Source organism: Eublepharis macularius, chromosome 1 (assembly GCF_028583425.1).
Source record: "Eublepharis macularius isolate TG4126 chromosome 1, MPM_Emac_v1.0, whole genome shotgun sequence".
Lineage (NCBI taxonomy): Eukaryota > Metazoa > Chordata > Lepidosauria > Squamata > Eublepharidae > Eublepharis > Eublepharis macularius.
In genome coordinates, this window is record NC_072790.1 from 48,975,561 (window position 1) to 48,997,764 (window position 22,204).

Genomic DNA, 22,204 nt, shown 5'->3' on the forward strand with positions numbered 1-22,204 from the left:
TTGCACATCAGCGAAACGTCATGTGTTACCTTTAAATATGACCGGCTTTGCTTTATATATTTTCAGCAAGTTTTCAGGAACTGAAACGGGCTCTCCAGAGGCCACCACGGGAGATGACACGGGTGCTACCACGGCAGCATGAGGCAAACAGGAAAGGCCCCCTCCTCCCTCTAGGAATCAATTCAGAGAGTTTAGCTAGAACTAAATCACAATAAAGAAGCAAAGAAAAATCAATGTACTTACTAAAAAGGTTGGCTGTGGGTATGTGGGGGGGGGGATCACATCAATCCATTTCTGCTTTCACACTTCACATGATCATAAGGGCCAAAGACTTTAGTTAATCATCATCATCACTTTTTAAAAATTTATTTATCATCTCCACCATCTTTCTGCCCCAAGATCCTTAAAGTGCTTCACAAATAAATTCATTTTTTTAAAAAAAATCTTATAAAATTAATACAAAAGAAATACAAAACCATCTAAAGTAGACTGAAGACGCAGTGTCCCTATTTAATCCACTTTGAAGGCCTTGTAGAAATGAAAAGTCTTTAATTCAGCTTTGAAGCAACAAAGGCAGGAGTGACCCAAAAATACCTCCTGTTGGTCCCACCCAACCGAATTTCATCTAAGACTAGTTCCCACAGGAAGACACCACGTGTGGCTCTTAGAACCAGGGCAGGCTAACAGGAGTTAAAGTGATCCTCTAGCTATTCCTGAGCTGAGCAGTTTAGGGCTTTAAAATGGTAAGAACCAGCAATCTGAATTGAGCCTGAAAACAAGAGTTAACAAAACTGAAGTAGCGCTGGCTTTAAATTGTTGTTCCAGCACGTCACAGGAAGGACCCTTGCAGTCTCATTTTAACCCAAGGGAAGTTTCTAAGCCATCTTCAAGGGCAGCCCTACACAGAGTATGTTCCAATAGTCTAACCAAGATGTAGCCAAGGCATTGTGACTGTGGTTCCGTTGGCTGCTTTTCCTAACACAACAATTCAGTTCCCACTACAAAGAATAGTCCCCACTTACCATTTTTATTTCTGTTGATCATCTGTGGATTGGGTTGCAAAGGCCAGGCTTCATTAGATGATGGAGACTCTGGCGACCAGCCTTTGTGGCGTTTCTTAGGAGGCCCTGAATTTGTTAAAGTACCTAGAGAACAGTAATGAAAAGAAACAACTATTGGTATAAAGATCTCATTGATTTGAACTTATTCTAAGTGTAACCCTATAATTTTAAATCCCCCCCAGGGTGGGATTTGTAAAGAAAACTGGGTTTGGTCTCTGAAGGGGGATTGTAGGAGGTGGCTGGGGGATGAAAAGGAGATTTCTGAGGGGAAAAGGAAATTTTTGAGAAGAAGGGAAGATTAACATCATCTGAGGAGAAGGAGGTGCAAGAAAAATGGAGTGTAAGAGACCTGAGGACACCAAGACAGAGCGAGATAGGATTGATTGAATTCATTGAAGGGTGAAGGGGGGGGGGAGAGATAGCTGTGAATTTCCTGCATTGTGCAGGGGGTAGGACTAGATGAACCTTGGGGTACCTTCCAGCTCTATGTTTTTGTTTCTATGTGAATCAGTGTTTTGTTTCCCGTCCTGATATGCACACCCCAAATTACTTTTGGAGAAAACTTCAATTGTCAATTAAAATGTGTTTTTAGAAAGGCAAAAGCATTCTAAACATACCATATGGTTGTTAGAAACCAACACTGGGTTCAATCTAACATACTCTATGACTTCAGTGGTTCCAACTTTAAATTGTGTTGCCTAAGATTGAGTTTTACCCGAACATGTGTGTCCAACATTGACTTCCCATCCATATTTGTGGAATAAACCCTGCCATAATTTCTTCCCTCAGCTGGGGTTAGAGGGAGAAACCGGGTTTATATTATAAAATATTTAGCATAGTTTACAATTCTACCAGAAGATGGCAGTATGCAGCCACTTATGCTGCATTTGGGCCATTCATTCCTCTTTATCAGAGAGGGTTCCCTTCCCCATCAATTAAAATTAGTGCTCAAAAATGAGCACCTCTCCAATATTTTCATTAATTCAATTTCATTAATTCAATTTCATTGAATTAATGAAGGGGAAGCATGAGCATCCATTTGTAAATAAGCAAGCATTTGATTCTGTGTACACAGCAGAGTTTGGCCATGGTTGAACAAACACAGAAATGAAAGACACTGAAAAAAAGATTCCATTGGAGTTTCTTGTCCTGCATTTGTACTACGAAGAGGGAACTTTGGTTCCTAGCACTATGCTCCCTGTTCAAAGAACAGGTACAGCATGAGAAGAGCTGCTCTTCTCTGCAACATCCTCAAAGTGCTAGACTCCATTCTGACAGGCACAGGACATAAAACGTTCTTGTTATGCTCTTCAGAAGTTACAGATTTACAGACTTCCAGTGACCCAGAAAATACAATTCAATATTTTAAAAAGCTAAAATCTAAAAAAAATACCCACCCCAATAATCTTAAACACATTACCTTAGTGGTTTGCATGAGCTAATATAGTGCAGTAAATAGAGTATTAAATGAGGATGGGGGGGGGGCAGATGTAAATATCCACTCAACTGTCTGGCAGGGTGATCTTGGGGCTGTCACTTTTCCTCAGCCTAATTTACCTCACAAGACTGATGTCAGAATACAATTGAGGGGAGAACGATGTATTCTATCCTGACTGGTCCTTTAACTTCCAGGGAAAGTTTCCAGAGGGCTAATGGCAGTCAGAAGCCAGCCAACCCTTAGTGGTATTGCCAACGCAGGGGCAGTTGGGCCTGTTTAGTGCCTGGGCTTTTTAAAAGTCCCAATCTACCTTGATACCACCTTGAGCACCTTGGTGATAGGGGACAGGAAATATGATTGATTGATCTAAGCTCATTTCATGCCAACTGTCGCATAAATAACTATGTTGGAGTCTTTGTGTGTGTGTGTTATGTGATGTCAAGTCGCTTTTGATTTATGGTGATCCTATGAATTAACAACCTCCCAAAGGTCCTATCATTAACAGCCTTGCTCAGATCTTGCAGACTGGAGGATGTAGTTTTCTTTCTTGAGTCAAGCCATCTCATTTTGGGTCTTCCTCTTTTCCTACTGCCTTCCACCTTTCCTAGCATTATTGTCCTTTCCAGTAAGCCCCCGGCCCCGGACTCACCTGGGCCGACGTTTGCGGGCCCGCGCGGCCGGGGGAAGGAAGCAGGAGTGGTTCTTGCCGGCCCTGCAAAGACACGCGTCCCGGCTTGATGCTGGGAGGTGCAGTTTGAATTTGCACAGCCAGCCAATCAGAACAGCCAGCTGTCAGTTGGAGGGTGGGAGACGTTGCCCAACCTGAGTGAACATGTTTTCACTCCGGTCTTCCCACCCTGTATACAGGGCAGGGCTGGCCAAAGCTCTTTCAGTTGGCGTCGGAACAGCGTAGGCCACTGATCCCTTGGGGGGGAAACAGGGCCTGTGTGCACTGTTTCCCCGTAGATGGGGATCCCCATAAGGGGTCTTGGACCAGGCTTAGCAGTGGTAAGCCCAGCTTGGGGGCCGACAGAGCAAGTCTGCGTCCAGGTGACGGGGGAACCACTCAGAGGCTACCGCCCAGTGTGGCTCCCTCAGCCATCATCCCGGGGTTTTCCCCTCTCAGCAGGCGTGCTGAAAGGGTGAGGAGTCATCGGCTGGCAGGCGGATCAGCCGATGTGGGGATCCATGTCCTACGCTGCCATGGCTCCTTCATTCTGTGATCAATAAATTTGTGGCCTGTTTTTTCCAAAGAAACATTAGCGTGGTTATTTCCTGCTGGGGGAACCCTGGCCGTATCAAGCTGGGCACGCAAATCTTGTTTTCTTGTGATGTGACCAAAGTAAAATAGCCTCAGTTCTGTCATCTTTTGTTCCTCCTTTTTTATTTTTTATTTTTTGCACTACAGGATTTGAGTCCAGTAGCAGAGACCAACAAAAGTTTTAGGGTATAAGCTTTTGAGAGTCAAAGTTCCCTTCTTTAGATATCAATTTCAAGAGTTTCATCAGTCATCTGTCTAGGCTTCTCCTTTTTTTGGTTTCAGGAATAGTCTTTGCACATTCTTCCTTGATAAAGGTCTCTGGTTTCAGTCTACATTTCTTCTGGTTTATAATCAATTAAACTTAGTAATGCAAATTTGTTCTTTACATGGTCCTTAAATTCTCCAGGAATGTTATTTGAATTAAATTTTGGCCCTATGATTATTTTTAGTATTTCTGTTCAGTTTTATTCTAATTTTTGATATTAGATTATATTAGACACAAAGAATCTTTGAATCCCTCTTAATAATGTTTTCTTTATCTCTTGTCAGGAAATAAAATTCAACCAGTCACCCTGGATTAAAATTTGTTCAGGCCTTGATTCTAAGTATTAATTACTATTTTTGCATTTCCGCTTCTGTAGAGGGTAACTGCATCTCTTTCCCCTATCTACAACCCTTATATATACACGCAAAAACACACTACAAAAACTGGCTGAGTGCTGATGTGCTGCAGTTCAGAAAATATTGATGATGACTCCTTCTGTACAAATACATGAAGTAGGATCTTTTGATCCAAGCCAGTGTGTATAAACTTTGAGGAGCCAGATTAACATCAATGAGTCTTAGGCAGCCACACACATTTTAGCACGTTTTTAATACACACCCGTATAGTTACATCTCTCAATCTGTGTATGAAAGAACCACACCTTCTTTATAACCACATGTAACTTACATATGTACACCATAAAGCCCAGGGCCAAGTTCAGCTCCCTGAGACATGTATGAAGATTGTACATACCATTAGGAAGCACCACTGGGCACAGATGAGTGTCTTCTATTTCTACAACAGGCAAAGTGAAGCTAATAAGTATTGTGTGTAAATACTACTGTCAATTCAGAAGATACCTAATACTGATGGTCTTGTCATTGACGATAAATTGTTTTTCACTGAATGCTGCTGGGGAGAGTCTTTGCCGTTGTAAACTGGGTAACACACTGTTGATGGGAGAGGGTCTGAAGCTGTGAGAAGGAAAAGAAAAGGAAATCACTAATATAAAAAAAGGAAATCACAAATATAAATGTAGAATAATATAAACGTTGAAAAGGAAATCACTAATATAGATGTTGAATAGTAAAGAGCTCAGCGGGCTCAAATCTGCCTTCAGTTTTCCTTTCAGTATCTCACTAGAGTTATTTCCACTAAACAAACAATGAAGGTCCGATATCATTATATTATTACATATTCCTGTTTCTCGGGTTGTGGGCTTAAATAGATCCTGGATGGCATTGCCCAGTCCAATGCCAGGGTTCAATGGGAAAGGAAAACCCACCTAAGAGAATGCAAATACATTCCTGGAGCAAGACCAAGAAGCTGCAATCATAACTTATTTGTTTCTTCAGCATGGTACTACAAGCAACAATGCATTGTGCAATGGAATTTTTTTTTTACGGTCCCAGCTATAGGGCAATGCTGCTTTAACTTGTATTTCATATTCCAAAAGAATGACTGTTTTACAGTGTCATCCTAAGAAGATACACCCTTCTAGGTCCATGGAAGTTAATGGATCCAAAAGGGTGTAACTCTGCTTAGGACGGCGCTATTAGGCTGTTACAGTATGCATGTACATTAAAAAATGAGCTCATATTGTAAGCAGTCAGCCCGGCCTTCGCCAGTTGAACAGCAGTTTTCATATAGCTGCATGTAATATTAAAAGTGTACAAGCCTCTGGAGTTTAAAATAGCTACTATATAGACACCAGAGAGCCTCTGCCGTTGCTACATCCCGCCCGGGAGAACCAGGCATGCAAGGAATGCTGCCCTGGAATGCGGAGTGATTGCGGCTTGATTGGATTTACTGCCATCCCAGCCCCGGAAGGGTCCAGTGCAACAAAGGTCTCACAGAGCCATCCCCACTTAGCACATTTCTTTCCCTCCTTCCGTGATGACATCTCCTGTCCTTGATTGAGGAGCTAATCAAATGACATTCATAAGTATAGACAGTCGTTCCTGGCACAATGCGTTCCCTCCCTAAAAGTACTTAAACTAGCTTCGGTGGACTTCATCAGAAAACTGTCCTTTTTGTGCAGTGCTAGAACTAGTTTTGCATCTGCATTCACACACCCTGGCAGCTATCCATCAAGGCAATCAAGTCCTTTGTTAAACCCAGGAACTAGCCATTGGAGCCTTTGTTCCAGCGGCTAGGTGGGCTCTTACACCTCAGGGCACATTTTACCTGTAAAGGTAGCGCTCTGACCCCATTCAAATCGTGCAAGCTTTCTGGCTTCTCCCTTAGGGTCACTTCCCTAAGCCTCTTGCTCTCTTGGCCGAGGATGCTGGAGTTCGAAGCTACTCTCTTCTTCCATGGACCGGACTACTCTCCGGGACAGGTAGATATACTTACTCCCTCTCTCTATTCTCAATTTCTGGCTACACTTCCTAAGAATCTCTCTCTCTCTCTCTCTCTGTGTGTGTGTGTGTGTGTGTGTGTGTGTGTGTGTGTGATTATTTTCCCCAGTAATTTGTGTGTATGTGCATGAAGTCTTTGTTCTTAATAAAAGTTATTGTTTGACTTCAAGAACCAGCCTCGTTTGCTACTTTGGGAAGGAACCTGGTAGAAATTGGTGATTTCTCGCTTGTTACCCCTCTCGTATAGCCATTCTCCTTGCTTGCTAATTCCCCCCACAAATTATTTATTGCAGGGAGACCACTTCTGGTAACAATATATATTTATCAGCTTTTTAAGAGCAAGATTATGGCCAGTCGCACCTTAAAGACCAACTAGATTTCCAGGGTATGGGCGTTCAAGAAAGGGAGCTCTGACTTTCAAAAGCTTCTGCCCTGGAAATCTCTAGTGGATATTTAAGGTACTACTGGACCTGAATATTGCTCTTCTACTACAGTCTCCCATCCAATTACTAACCAAGATCAACCCTGCTTAGCTTCTGAGCTCTGACGAGATCAGGCTCAGCTGGGTTATCCAGGTCAGGGCATTTTTCCTATAACTGTAGCATTTACTTAGACTTTTTGCCATAATGTTTACTTCATATCTTAGTTTGTTATCATTAGTGCTCTATGATTTTTTTTTAACTCTAAAATAATCCACTTGTTATCTATATTATTCTAGCAGGACTAGAATTCTAGCCAGTGGCACCTAAGAGACAAACAAGATTTTCAAGGAAATCAACATGACTACCCATCTAAAACATATTATTCAATGCACACTTAATTGGGAGTAAGTCCCACAGAACTTTGAGAGATTTACTTACCAGTATACTAATATCTGAAGAAGGGAGCTTTGACTCTCGAAAGCTTATATCCTGAAAGTCTTGTTGGTCTCTAAGGACTCAAATCCTGCTGTTCAACTGCAAACCAACACAACTACCTACCTGGAACTTTCTAAGGACTTGTCTATAATGAACATGTTCATTTAAAATAATTAATGGATGACCAAGAAAAAATGGCACGCTCATCAACTGATGATATAACAGCTTTTGTTGAGAGACATGGTATTCCTATTGTGTGTGCACCATAACATGTCCTTCACCCCAAAATGTATATCTGAACAATACTATTATCACCACTGAAAACAAACTACTTTACACTTTGTCTGTGCCATAGTCAAAATTGAAGTCCCTGCCCAAACAACTGCCTAATTCTGTGCCATCATGAGCCATGAGATTTGTCTCCACAGAGATGCTCTTGCACAGGTTGTGTAAGCATCACATATGGCAGAACTTCATACTACTCATCATGTGCACTTTCACTTTATATGGATGCTGCCCATTTGACTGGCAATTGTCTGAGATCCCCAATACAAATGCTGGGGGAACAGTCTTACCATTGGGATTCTCCCATGTTAATTTCCTGGGTCTAGTTTTCACGTATCCGATTCTAGCTGTAAAAACTGAAGCAGGAACCTGGGAATCACCTATGCATCTCTAACATCCTTGTACCTTCTGGACTTCCAGCATAAGTGTGCTTTGTCTGTATCTGCCCATCACGGTTTTTGATATTTACATGCACAGAAATAAGAACATCACAGTAAAACTTATTTACCCATCTGGTGCATCCCAGCTTGCACAACTGAATGTGCTGCGAGAACTGGTTCGTTTGCAACAGCTACGGAGGAAACAGTGTTCTCTGGAGGCTGGAACAATGGGTTGGAACGAGCACTGGAGGAGGACTGACGGCTTCTGAACTCTTAAAAAAAGCAAATGGTATGTTTTGACAATGAGAACAGTTTGATTCACTTGATGCCTGTAAACCTTTTGCCCATTTGGACATAGTGTACTCCTGCCTCATCTGCATCTCTGCTTCACACTACAACTACAGAGGCATTCACACAAGTAATAGAGTGTCCCTATGTGAATTTTGTGCCCTCTTTCCTTCCTTGGCTGCCATTCCTCCCCCACACTATACCACTGAAGGACTTTGGGGGAATTTTTAAAAAATAGCAATAGATCACTGTAGTAGAATAAGAGTATAATGATCTATGACCATTTTCTACTATAGAAGTCCCCAACATGGTGCCCATGGACACAAGGGCACCTGCAGAAACCTCTTCTGGTGCCCAACAGTTTTTAGAAAGTGAGTGGGGCCAGGTGGGGCTTTTGCCCAGCAGGGCGTCTGATTGGCTGCAGGATAGCTAATTGATTGTGCAGAATTTTAAAAATGTTGTTTAGTGACTGTGTAAGGAGGCCAGGCAACTCTCAAGAGACTTCACTTTATGAGTAAAATTTCTTTATTGATATCATACACTTACATCATCCTTGCTAGAACTGGCAGCTACAGACAAGTATCAAGCAGATATAGGTTCCCCAAGGCTACTCCTAATCCCCCCCCCTTTCTCCTAACAGTCCTCTAACTTTGCAGGCAGGAAAACAGGCTGTGTGATTCATGGACTGCTCAAGGTCAAGCAGGCTCCCAGGCTTGAGAGAGATTACAACAGGAACAAACACCACCCGTTCCTAGTTTCCCACCCTGGGTTCAAATAACAGAAGCACCCCAACAGCATCAGCTTTCGCTGCATATTGAATATGACAGGTGATCCTGAGCACCTGACAGACTGTAGTCACCATAGCATTGGTTATATTTTCTTTCACACTCCTCTTTCCCAGTTTATTTTTTTAATTACCCCCTTTCTTCCTTGCACTTGGACTTCCTCTGTGTGGGTGCATGTGTATGTGTGGCTCCACTTCCTGCAGCAGCCATTTTACAGTTGACTGTGTCTTCCATGACAGCCATTCTGAGCCCACTACCCTGTGTCAGAATTCCAAAGGTGCCCATGGTCTCAAAAACGTTTAGGACCCCTGATCTACCAGGTTCTCTAAATTTCCAAGGGTTTTTTTTAAGGTCAGTCCCTAGCCCGTTTTGTTGATGAGATAGTCCTGACAGAAGGGACTAGAGATTTAATTTTTAAAATGAATGCTGGGATTTCAAAGGAACTAGTAGATCATGGCAATAGGTCATGATAATGTTCTTGTGCTATTGCATAAAATTACCAGTTTTAAAGAAAGCCCTCAAAAAGCCCTTTGGTGGTACAGCCAGAAAAATGGCAGCTGAGAATGGCTGACAAAATGAAAATAGGTGCTGATGTGGGCACTAATGAAACTGGACTGCATTCTTTCTGGAAAGACTGTGCCAAACCATGTTTGAGAAAGAATATACTGACAATGGGGAAAGCCAGTGAAGTACACAATTAGAAGATAATGTCTCATGGATACTCTAAAACAAAAACTCACTGCAGCTTGGAAGTCAAGGTGGAAAGAAACATTCATGTAGATGGAGCTTATACAGCATTTATCACAGCAAATACTATCGTATCGCGTAGCTTATATAGCATGTTTGCTCATTATATAAATTGTGAATTTGTCCTCAACTTCATGGCTGAGTAAAAACTTCCATAACAAAATGTTTCACACTAGTCTCTACTAGAGATGGGCACAAACCAGAAACAAACCGAACCATGTGGTTCGTGGTTTGTCAAATTTCATGAACCACGAACTTTCACAAACCTGCCCCTGGTTTGCAAACCAGTTTGTTTGGTTCGTGAAAACGTCATATCCAGGTCAGAAAATCATCACTTCCAGGTCAGCAGAAGCTCACTTCTGGGCCAGCAGAAGTTCATTTCCGGGTCAGCAGAAGGTCTGCAGGAAGTCCATCCCGTTGCCTAGGAAACTGATTGGCACCAGGCTGTCTGCAGTGATGAACCAAAAAACAAACCAAACGAACCAGCCTAAAGTTCATGATGGTTTGTCAGGAATGGGATCTGAGAACCGCTGGTTTGCGAACCATGAACAGGCCTGGTTCGTGCTTAATTTTGGTTCATATTTCGGTTTGTGCCCATCTCTAGTCTCTACACCACAGAGTCAAGTTCATAAACCTAAACACCCTATTGCTGTCTTCATGAGGTGGAAATGCAATGTTTCAAGATGAGGCCAGACACTAATTTTAAATGCAGGCAACTGCTTGAGCTCTCTAAAAATAGTTTTCCCTCCAAAAAGAAAATCCCTCTAAACAATTTGGTTTAACATGGTTAATAACAAGGTTATTTATAACACAGTCAATAAGGCCATTCCACTACAAGAAACTCCTAGAATGGGTGGCGACTGTCATGACCAACCTGAAGGAAGGAACAGTAAATAAATTTCATTCAGAAAAATGGAGAAAATGCTGTAGGTATGACAGGCAAAGTTGCCGACGGATAGAAGACAAAAATCTGGCACGAGTGATGCTAATAACCTTGATGGTGCAACTTGGGAAGTGTTCATCTTTTAAGTATCTGAAGTCAGCTAGTTACTTCCTTTGTAGCAGATTCCTGCATTCATCAATCATTATACTGGGTTTTTAAAGAGTTTTCATTTATCCCTTCCACCTTAGATTGATTTCTAAGGAGTCGTATGTCTGCAATAATCTAAATCCTCCCAAGGAATCCCGGAGCACTAATGGGGCAGTTTCGTTATCTCACCTGCCGCCTTCCAGCAGATTGCAGATCCTTTGGTCAGAGTTCCCTGTGCATTCCTGACCAGATAATACTTTAAGTGTTTCTGTTTCTTAGGCTGAGTGGTCAGCTTAAGATTGATGTGATTGGAAAACTCCGTAAAGTAGCAGAAGCCTTTCTTGCTGCAGCCGACACAATTGCCCGAGAAACCTGATGAAATAAACAATACAGAGAGATGGGGAGAGATAAGTTCTAAAAAAGCACCGTTAATGCACTTCAGCTTGTTTAAGCTGGGTGTAAAGAATGCAGTCAATCTAACTGTTTTCTCCCATGCAGGAAAAAATACACAAAAAATGTCATTGAGCTTTTTCTCAGTAGATGCCTACTTTTCATAATGGCTCCATCTCCCTAACTGGTGATTTTAATGACATATTGGAGAGGGATGGAAATCCCATTTCTTTGCTTTATTAAGACTGCCAGACAGACAGATCAGTAGAGTGGCAGGGATTGGAAAGAATGACAAATTGATGTTACAAAAGCTACCCAATGACCAAAAGCCTAGTTACACATTCCAGACTTCACCAGTGAAGACCAGAACAATTCAAGGACTATTCACAAGACGGTTGTAGTGTGTGAAGGATGAAGGACAAAGTCTGGTCCTCCTGACAGCTTTCAAAATGTTTCAGCTTGTTGTTTGTTAGCACGTGACAGGACCGGCCTTCTGGCATGGCAGTAAATGTTGCTTTTTAAATATTTGCTGTGGTATCCCAAAAACTGTATTCTGTATCTGATGGCAGACACACAGCACCCACTCACTGCATCATGGTTGAAGTGGTTCCAGCAAATGTAAGCTTTTCCTAGATCCACTATACTTCTTTGTGTATGGGAACAAGCTCCCAAACGAACAGCACAGAGAAGCCCTTTTGAGTCCTCATTATGCTTTTGGCACTCCTACTTCATGCACCATCCGGGAGAGCATGCTCCAGCTACACATGATCCTTCCAATAGGCACATTCACCCTTTTGTATTTTCAAGCTTCAGTATGCATGAAGGCAAACTCTCGATAATCTGGGTTTCTGATCATGCATACCAAAGCAGGAAGTTGATATGCAAGTTGCCCTACATAAAATGGTAAACTCACGTACCACATATAGAATGCTCTTTCAATGCACAAAATAGGAACACCAAAACTGTAATGAATGAAAAGGGCTTCTATTCGCTGCTCGATGAAAAAATATTCACAGCCAGCCTGTGGCTGGGCTAATTTTCACTTGCCTTAGAAATATTTGACCCATTTAGGCTTTTCCATGAGCTATTAATAGAAGAATAGAAAATTGCTGGATTAATGTTTAACTTTTTAAAATTGACATTTCTATAGCTGCCTCCAGGTACAAAGCACTTCAGAATTTCTGATCTCGAGGTGTAAGAATATATCCTGTGAAGTTGTAATACTTGTAGCATACTACCCACATTGCCATACCTAGAAAAAATGGGGTTGTTCAAGATTAAGAAATGTGTTTTATCATATGCAGTATCGTCTCCCTTATCCTTGCTGAAACGCTAAGCAGTATTAATCCCCCATAGCTAACTCCACAAAGCCAAGATTTCCATGATACCATTGGCCAGGAAAGGATCTTTGCAAACAGCTGTATTTTAATTAGGGAAGCGTGCTTCAAAAAAAAATTATCTAGATTTCAGGTACAACACTTGTTTCATTATACTTCGGGATCCACTGTTAACCATTTCAGAACTTTTTTCTGGATAATTGGGGGGGGGGGGGTCCCCGAGAATTTGGGGGCATTGTTTTTGTCATTCTCCCCTCTCCTATCAAGGCAACAGGTGCACAGGAGGGAGTTAAAGAATAGAAAACAGCCACTGATGTACCATGCTGGCTTCAGGAGTGCGTGATCCGGCATTCATAGCTGAATATGGTCATACAGCATAAACAGACTGTGCCAGTTCAAACCAGAGGATCCCGGATCTGATATAGAAAGCCAGATACTGATGGGTTGTGTTAAACTTAATTCATTAGGTCTAATCCTGCAAATGCTACAGGCTGGCTTCTCCAAGCTTCCCCCCCCTTTTCCAGGCATGCGGGGGCAAGACCGTCTCCCTCAGCCCATGCCCTCACAGCTCCCCATGCTTCCAGCTGGCTCCTCTCCCACTCTCTCTGCCTGCTGTCTCCTGTCCCCCACCAGCCTTGCACCACTCCCCTGCCATAGAGCTTGCCTTGATGCTTTGAGCCACTTTGCATCTCTGCCCTCTCGCTGCTGCTCCACCTGCCTCTACTGCCTGCTTTTCTCCATGAGGGCTATGGATTCCCTTCCCACCCCCACTCACAGGTTCCAAAAAAGCCCTTCAAGCTATCTCCAGCCACCTTTTAAACTCTTTGGCTTGTTCAGTGAGCCCGCTCCCCCTTTGGTTCAGTTAGGATTCTCTGGTTTCACATGATTCCCTTGCTGTAATTTGGTTTTGTTGGGGTTTGTTGGTTCAGTTTCCACAGGAGTGGGACTTGCAATAGGACTGGCTTTTGGCCGTGGGTTGCCTTTGCTTAAGGTTCTTCTTCGCCTGGAAAGCCTTGGAAATGTTTCTCCCATAGGAAACAATGGAGAAGGGCAGAGGGCAGCTTGTTGAGAGGCCCATAGAATTGGACCGTTGGGTCCAACCTTTCTGAAACTTGGCAGGTGTTTAGTGGACAGGAAGGAGTAAGATGTCTGCAAATTTGGTGGATTTTAATTGAAAATGTCCTCCCCCCCCCCCCCCGGCCAGCCCCTCAGATAGTTTTCCCCATAGGGGATAATGGCAGGATAAATTTTGGGATTCTTACCAAACCAGTGCTGATTCCGCACACGTTGGATAATGCACTTCCAATCCTCTTTGTAGATCATTTGGAATGGATTTTTTCATGTGCAGAACAAAAAATCCACCTCAAATGATTGATAAAGTGCATTGAAAGTGCATTATCCAACATGTGCGGAATCAGCCCAGATTAGAGAATCTGACCTGGATTTCAGGGGTACTGAATTTTTATGGTATTTCTGATGCCTAGATCTGGATTGAACTTTTTTTTGTGGGACGGTGCACACTCCAGCCAGTATTGTTCCCACTGGAGGTTTTCTCTGCATCCAACATCAGTAGCAGCAGAACTTGGCCCCAAATAGAAAATGGCAAGTGGGCTGGCTGGCTCCTGGAATCCAATGAACCTTGGCTGTCAAGAGTGGTGGTTTCCTCCTTAACCACCAGGGGCATTTTTAACAATCAGCAACTGAATAGCATTATATCAGTATAGCAAAACGTGTACCAGGTTCTCTGAATTCGTTTTTCGTTTTTGTTTTTAAAAAGTATGAATTCGTTTTTCATTTTGTTTTTAAAAAGTATCTCGCTTCTTCCATTGCCTGACTCCATTGTGGCCTCTGCTACCTATAATGCCACTAGCTAGGAGAAACATCCGGCGGAGATAATGCTGGCATGGTAAGTCCATGACTATCTCAGTTCTTTCCCTTTTAAAGGTTAATGGGGCCATCAGTGGAGGTCTTTACTTGATCATTAGTCAGCATTTCTCTTGCTGAATAAGAGCTGTCTCCCAGGCCAGCTTCCTCTTCCTCCCCACTCCTGCATCTCCCCAAACCCCAAAACACTTTCAAAATTCTGAGAGATACATTTTCGTTACTTTCAGAATTTCAGGAGCGCTTTGCATCATTTTGGGTGACCCTGAGCCAACCTGACACAACTAACTTTGGGTATAATTTCAGCTCAGGTATATCTGAACATACACCTCTAATTCTAGAAAGTTTCAGGTGGGTAGGCATGTTGGAGTAGAACAGCAAGATTCGAGTCTAGTAGCATCTTAAAGACCAACAAGAGTTCCAGGCTATAAGCTTTCGAGAGTCAAAGCTCCCTTTGATCTTAACACAGCATCTGATTACAGGAGCTTTGACACTCAAAAGCTTAAATCCTGGAAATATTGTGGGTCTTGAAGGTGCTACTGGACTTGAATCTTTTCCCTAATGCTAGTATCTGAATCTTCCATCCAGTATTTCCATGTTGGATAGATTGAGTTGCTGTTGGACTGTGCAGTATTTACGAGTGTTCACTCAGTCTCATGCTCAATGTGGGCCCATGTTTCTCAATGATCTGGATTAAAGAAAATCCTTTAATCTGTATAACTGGAGTGTCCATGTGAATTCTCCACCTGAAGTCCATGTAGAGAGAGGGATGGAGCTAAGCTCCATTCTTAAAATGACACACCAGCTGGGAAACAGAGAGAGAGAAAACAGGGGTTTCAGGACAAGGAATGCCAGAACTGCATCACGTCAGTACAGAATGTACAAAAAGGTAGGAGCACGGTGGAGTCGGCAAAGGCAGCAGGTGCAGTAGAAAGGGCTGCACGTGGAAGCTGTTCCATTCTGTTCCCATCCTATTTGCTGCTCCTGCAGATTTTCAAGTCCCAGTGCATAAGCAGCCTGAGACAAAGAAGGGGATGCATTTCATTAAAAATGCGGCCCCCATAAAATAAACACAGAGAGACTATTGTTTTGATAGCTTACAAAACAAGCTGAAAATGTTCGTTCTTTCAGTGTAAAGGCAAGAAGGATTGACTTCTCTCTGGTTTATCTTTGTGAGATCATCATATTAGCCAAAACTGATTGGCTTTGTGAAGTCATCTGGAACCCATTCAGAATGAGGTTAATGCTTCCCATTCTCACTCTGATTTAGCTTTGTAAGGTTGTCATGTAGCCAAACCTAATTGGCAGTGTGAAGTGATGTTACCACAGCTGCTTTCACACACTTAGATAATGCACTTTCAATGCACATTAGCAATCTGAATTTTCCCATGTGGATAAGGAAAATCCACTTGCAAACTCTCTCTAAACTGCATTGAAAGCACATTATCCAACGTGTGTAAAAAAGCAGTTCGGGTTGCCTCCATAACCACCGATTTGCTGGAATCACTTCAGAAAGAAGCACCATTTATATAACACAGCATCAAGCCTTTATATTGAAGGAAATAGCTAAAACTATGTGAAGAATACACATATGAAGACATGGAACTACCTTATACTAGGTCTATATTTACACACTATTGCCTAATCTAACGGGCAGCGGCTCTGCAGATCTTAGGCAGAGTCTTTTCAAATCAGCTACAACTGAATCCTTTCGAGTCCGAGGGTTGAACCCAAGACTTTCTGCATGCAAATGTTTGCCAGTTAAAATTCACCGTAGCTTCAATATGCAAAAGCTAACCTTACCCACAAGCTCAGCAAATAAATGCTCACTATATTCCACGCCTCAATTATACACAAGCATTTGGGCCTAACGGCATGATAAAGAAGGACTGCTCATTTTGTAAGCCAACTAAATAAAACAGGTTTTGCATACCCACTGTAGATAAGGCAAAGGTCAGGGCAGCCACACTAACCAGAAGGTGTCCCAATTTATCTCTGTCATAAGGTTGAATCCCTGAGATGGCCAGAGATCAATATTTGTAGTCTGAGGATAAAGGCCTTTCACCTCTAGGTCATCCATTCAAAACCAGCCCACATCAATAGTGACCGAAGGTACTTACAATCTGATGAAGGTTCAGTGGTCTATGTTAATTACATTTGGCTGACTCCACTGGACCACATCTGACATTTGGAGGACAGAGGCCAAGGACAAAAAAGTAGCCATGAAAAATTCTCTAAGAGCCCTTTATTATGGACCCTCCAAATCAGGGCTGCTTCTCATGTGACATTTCCCTGTTTAGGTTTTGCAAATGTAACGAAATGTCAGAATGCTCTTAGACTTCACAAATCCATGCAACTGTTTTCATACATCCAGCTTATTATTTGGACATTATTACAAATATATGGATTGCTGTTGTTGTTTTTATTTTCTGGACGTGCAAGATGATGTGTTTTTAGTAATTGAATATAGAAATAATAATAACAACAACAACAACAACATTCAATTTATATACCACCCTTCAGGATGACTTAACACCCACTCAGAGCGGTTTACAAAGTATGTTATTATTATCCCCACAACAACAAACATCTTGAGAGGTGGGTGGGACTGAGAGAGCTCTGAGAGAGCTGTGACTGACCCAAGGTCACCCAGCTGGCTTCAAATGGAGACGCGGGGAATCAAACCCAGTTCTCCAGATTAGAGTCCCGCGCTCTTAACCACTACAGCAAACTGGATCTCAAATATTATACCTCTAAGGTGGCCAGTTCTTTTGCTGTTTCCTGCTCCTCGACTTTTATAACCATTTGATCTGTCTACATTATTTCTTCTTTTCATTCTTATTAAAAGGATCTAAATTCAGTGATGGCCTAGATAAGGGGAAATAATTCACAATTCCACATACTAGGGAGCTGTTGACAGAGAGGGACTCCACGAACCAGGAAGTAGGCGCTTTGATGGCTTTGGTGAAGAATGTCAGAGACAACATACAATCTGGGGGGTACCAGTAAACTGGGTAGCTTAAAGATTCCCTACATTGTTTTGTATTATAGTTGAATTTCTGCTATACACACTGCAGGCTCATACTGGCCCTTGCTCACTGCTGCCTACAGTATCATGCAGATTTGTTTGTGTGTAAAACAAAAATGATTCTTGGTTCTGCATGACAGGCAGCAGCAGTCAGTAGCATTCTCCATGAACAATGAAACTCAATCAGATGCCATGAACAGACCAGAGTCTGTATGACAGACACTGACCTAGTTTAGTTGTCAAGTTGGCGTGTTTTTTCCCGCCTTTCTTTTCCTTCCTGCCCTCACATGGAACACTGAGACTGAGAGCCAAAACACACGTTAAGAAAAACCTAGGTTCAGCACGTGTTCTCTTACCTCAAGGTTTGCCGGGATCTGTAGGAGTCCTGGAAGCTTAAAGATCTGTAGGGGTCCTGGAAGCTTAAAGTCCTGGAAGCTTAAAGGATCTGTAAGCGTCCTGGAAGCTTAAAGGCGTCCTGGAAGCTTAAAGCTTAAAATACAGGCGCCTGTATTTCCCTTTCCCTTTTTGCTGCTCTGTAAATGCTAAACTTTAAGCTTCCAGGACGCCTACAGATCCCAGCAAACCTTGAGGTAAGAGAACACGTGCTGAACCTAGGTTTTTCTTAACGTGTGTTTCGGCTCTGAAGGTGGAAGTTTTTAATTGATTGTTTGACTGACTGACTCATTTGCACGTTCAAAGTGCTCGGGCCCACTCACAAATAAAACACAAGTATAAACAGATCAATACAATCTGAAAAACACTGCTAAAAATAATTTAACAGAATTTAAAACCAGAGCAATAACTCAATTTAAAAAGGCCTTCCACACTAAAAAAAAAAAAAAGCAAAAATCTGATACTGGAAAGTTCTACAGTGAGGAGCTAAGGCTATGGGGACCTGCCAAGAACGCCATGGAAGAAGTCCCCAGAAGACATATTTCTGTTATTGTGGGATCCCACAGCAGCTACATTACAGCTGGAGGAGTTTAGTTTTCAACTAACTAGTTAATTGCAATATCCAAATGTGGGTGTCTTAAAAAACTTAGTTTAGTTTCTTTACCAGTAAGTGGGATCAATTTATGGTTCAGAATTCCAGTTATTGGGGAAGAGGCCCACATTCAGATATGATGACTACGTGGAGAAGACTTCTTCAATCTCAGCATGCTGAGGGAGGAAACGCTGGTAATTGACTAGATTTATGCCCACCACTAACAAACTTGGGTTGCCTGATGATATCTTAAGGGAAATCCACATGGGGATATGAAAATGTCCACGGTGACAGTAGCAAGCAGAACAGAAATTGGCTGGAATGTGTGCACACACACCCGACCCCATGCCATTTGCTGCTGTCACTCCCCATCCCTACTTACTTGCTTCCCCACACACACACACACACACACACATCTTGCCTGTGCAAAAACATAGGATTGTGCCAGGGCCTCTGCAGCCCTGCTGACCCCCAACCCACCCCTTTCTCCCCCAAGCCACACTGTAACATACCAGCATGGATTGCCAGGGGAAGAGGGGAAAACCCCTTAAAGGGTTACGGGTTATGTCCACAGCAGCAACCTCCCCCACACCATTGTTAAAGCAGAATTTAGCTGTGTGTCCCTCTCTCCACAGCCACTCTATGGAACTAGAAAATTGCAAGAGTCCAGAAGCACCTATAAGACTAAAAAAACTTGTGGTAGAGTATGAGCTTCCGTGAGTCACAGCTCACTTCTTCAGATACAGCTAGAATGTGAGTCCATCTGTCCTCCTTATATCTTAGGGAATGGAGTGGTTTCAGATGCTGAATGACAATAGCAGGTAAATGACAAAAGCCAGTGAATGACAATAGGAGGCATGATTGAATAGGGTGGGGTATGCAAAGGGGTGGTGGGTGTGGAGAAATCAGCATTGATAATGAGACAGGAAGCCTAGGTCTCGATTCAGTCTAGGAGGATGCATTGTCTTCAGCTTTGTTATCAGTAGCAATTCATCAGTCTCATTACCAATGCTGATTTCTCCTCACCCACCACCCCTCTGCATGCCCCACCCAATCCAATCACGGTTGCTATTGTCATTCATCAGCTATTATCATTCAGCTTCTGTAACTCTCCAAGATATAAGGACAGATGGACTCACCTTCTAGCTGTATCTGAGGAAGTGAGCTGTGACTCATGAAAGCTCGTAACCTACCACAAATTTTGTTATTCTTATAGGTGCTACTGGACTCTTGCTTTTATCTACTGCTACAGGCAGACTAACACGGCTACCCATCTTGATCTAACCCACTCTATGGCGTTTCCTTTAAGATGGATTTCAGGCAGGGTTATTTGTCATCCAGGTAATAGAGAAAAGCTTCAGGAATACAAGCAGAGCTCACACTGAGCACAGTGTCACTTAATGCACAGGCTCCCTGCATTCCAGCTGTGGGGGAAGAGATTCCATGTTGAAGCAGCCTGAATGGAACATAAGTGAAAGAATCCTTGAACTTTTCTTCCTCCCCAGCCTTTCTAAAGTTTGCCCCAAGAAATTAACCGAGTCTATGTACCAAGTGATTTAGGAGATAAGCTGTGCAAAAGGCAATTCCCTGGAAAGAAAGAAAGATGATGATAGGGGCACTGTTTACTCCCACAGGACCATTCCACAAGGGTGAAGCACTGAAAGAAAAACAAGCTGTTCAGGAAAGATGGATAGCATTAACTAGTGCAGAGAAACAACTATGGAGTCCTGATGCTTCAGCTGGAATGCCACAACAGCATGTTTTCGGATGCAATGGATAATCAGAGCAGATTTTGAGATATAAAAGGAAGCAAGCTCCCTAGAAGTATCCTGGAAGGCTTTTACAAGGAAGCTCACTCGCTCTGATTAACAAACATTATTTGACTGCTTGCTTTCCTCTTGGTGTACAACCTACCAACATTCCTTGAAATGCTTGCAACAGAGGACAAGGGGGCATACATTTTTAAAACCGGGGACCTTTGCACTCAAAAGCTAGACAAAATAGTTTGTGTTTTTCTTTAAGTTAAAACTCTAACCCAGCTAATGATCAGAAGTTACAGAGGCACCATGCATAATGCACAGAAGAATTTCCTAAACAAAAACCAATGCTGGACCAATTCATGGCCCATAGGCATATCATTGGCTTGTCATGAATGTAAGGCAGGAATCAAAGGGCTACTCTGGAAACTGTTGAACTGCTTCTCAAGCACATTTCCTTCTAAGCCTATATATGCCCTGCAGGCACATCCACAGACTGTTGTGGAGCCAGTTCATAAATGCTCAGGAAACCATTTGAGACACTTTTGGATAGGCATGTTTTTCTTCTGATCAGCAAAAGTAAATATACCAATATAATCCCCTTTTAGGAAAGCATGTAGGCAGAAGCAGCAAAAAAGAGCCACACCAGAGAAGACAAATAATATGCAAACACACTGAGTGACAAATGTCAATGAGAAGGGCAGCGAACATACTTGGAGGTGGGGCTGGATCTAAGCCCAGGCTCATCAAACACACCCATCCAAACAGGACATAAAATCATCTTCTGAAATGCTGGCTCAACAAGTCTCTGGATATGACTGAATGGTACATTGAGGCTCAGAATTCTGTAAGAGTATATATGGACTCACTTATTTCAATGCACTTTATCCTATAAATGGGCAAAATCAACAACTGCCCACACACCCTCTGCTGTGCCCGCCGCATTATAGAACGGCCTGACTGATGGTGTTATGAGAGCTCCTACTCTCCTGGCTTTCCACAAACACTTTCCAGAAACTATGTAAAGACTGAATTATTCACAGTTTTTCACAGGTAAGAGGGCTGTACTGTAAAGTAATGGTTTGAAAGAGATGCACTTTGTAAAGAGACAGGAACTGTAGACTATACTACTGCGTACTGTATGTTGTTGTAGTGTGTTCCTACTGTGTAGGTTCTGCATTAATATGTCATGTTTAAGTGTTTGTGCTTGTTTCAGCATTGTTTACAGCTCTGTATAGGATTTCTGTTCGTTTCCAATTTCTGTAAATTTGCATTTGCATACCCTAGTGCATTGTATGTTTAATGCCCATCCTGTCGATCCTATTGACTTACACTGTGTAATCCTCTTTGAGTTCAATGTGGAGAAAGACAGACTATAAATAACATAAATAAAGAAATAAAGAAATGAGTCAGGGGACCTGACTCATGTCACAGGTATCATCTAGTTGAGACTTGAACTTCCATGATATACTGGGGATTTGAACCTGGATCTCCCAGATTGTAGTCCTAGCCATTAATATATGCTACCTCTAATATCAACATCGGCCACGGTAATTCCGTGGTGCTTGCGCCAAATAGATTCCTGTTTGTCTCTGTCCCACTTAGTGCACAAGGAAGCACACAAAGACACTACACCAATTCATTACAGGAAACAAGAGATCTGTGCATGCCTTCTGCTTTCCTCCCAGCCTGCCTTCCTCCTCTCTAGTCATGTAATGTACGCTTCCTCTTCACTGGCTTTAGAATACAGTTACAAAATCTTTTACGGCCATAAATTATATTCAGGAGCCACCTGGTGTTTCATAGGTATAATAATTCAATACAAAGAGTGCTACATGGAGTAGAAGAAATTGTAGGTCCATGGAGCTTACACTGAACATGTTGATTCCAGGCAGACATATTGGCAGTAACAAAGTATAACTGATGGACATTACGTGGAAAGAACTATGAAGTCTAATTTACCAGCTACTCTGGTTGCTGGGCACAACATCACGTCCATTCAGCTAAAGAAACTTGATCTTCCCATGGACTTGGAAACTCACCATAAGGAAGCCGATGTAACAACTGCA

General features: G+C 42.5%; 1 protein-coding gene across 1 annotated transcript in view; it reads right to left on the bottom strand.

The window, feature by feature from the left end:
* Positions 1–22,204, bottom strand: part of GREB1 (growth regulating estrogen receptor binding 1) — a 106,538-nt gene that overhangs the window by 46,251 nt on the left and 38,083 nt on the right. The window contains exons 5-9 of the mRNA XM_054980064.1: positions 10,947–11,129; positions 8,036–8,179; positions 4,886–4,999; positions 1,023–1,145; positions 30–170 (exon numbers count right to left, since the gene is read on the bottom strand). Of these exons, the coding sequence (XP_054836039.1) occupies positions 30–170; positions 1,023–1,145; positions 4,886–4,999; positions 8,036–8,179; positions 10,947–11,129 (705 nt within the window). The remainder of the gene's footprint in view (positions 1–29; positions 171–1,022; positions 1,146–4,885; positions 5,000–8,035; positions 8,180–10,946; positions 11,130–22,204) is intronic.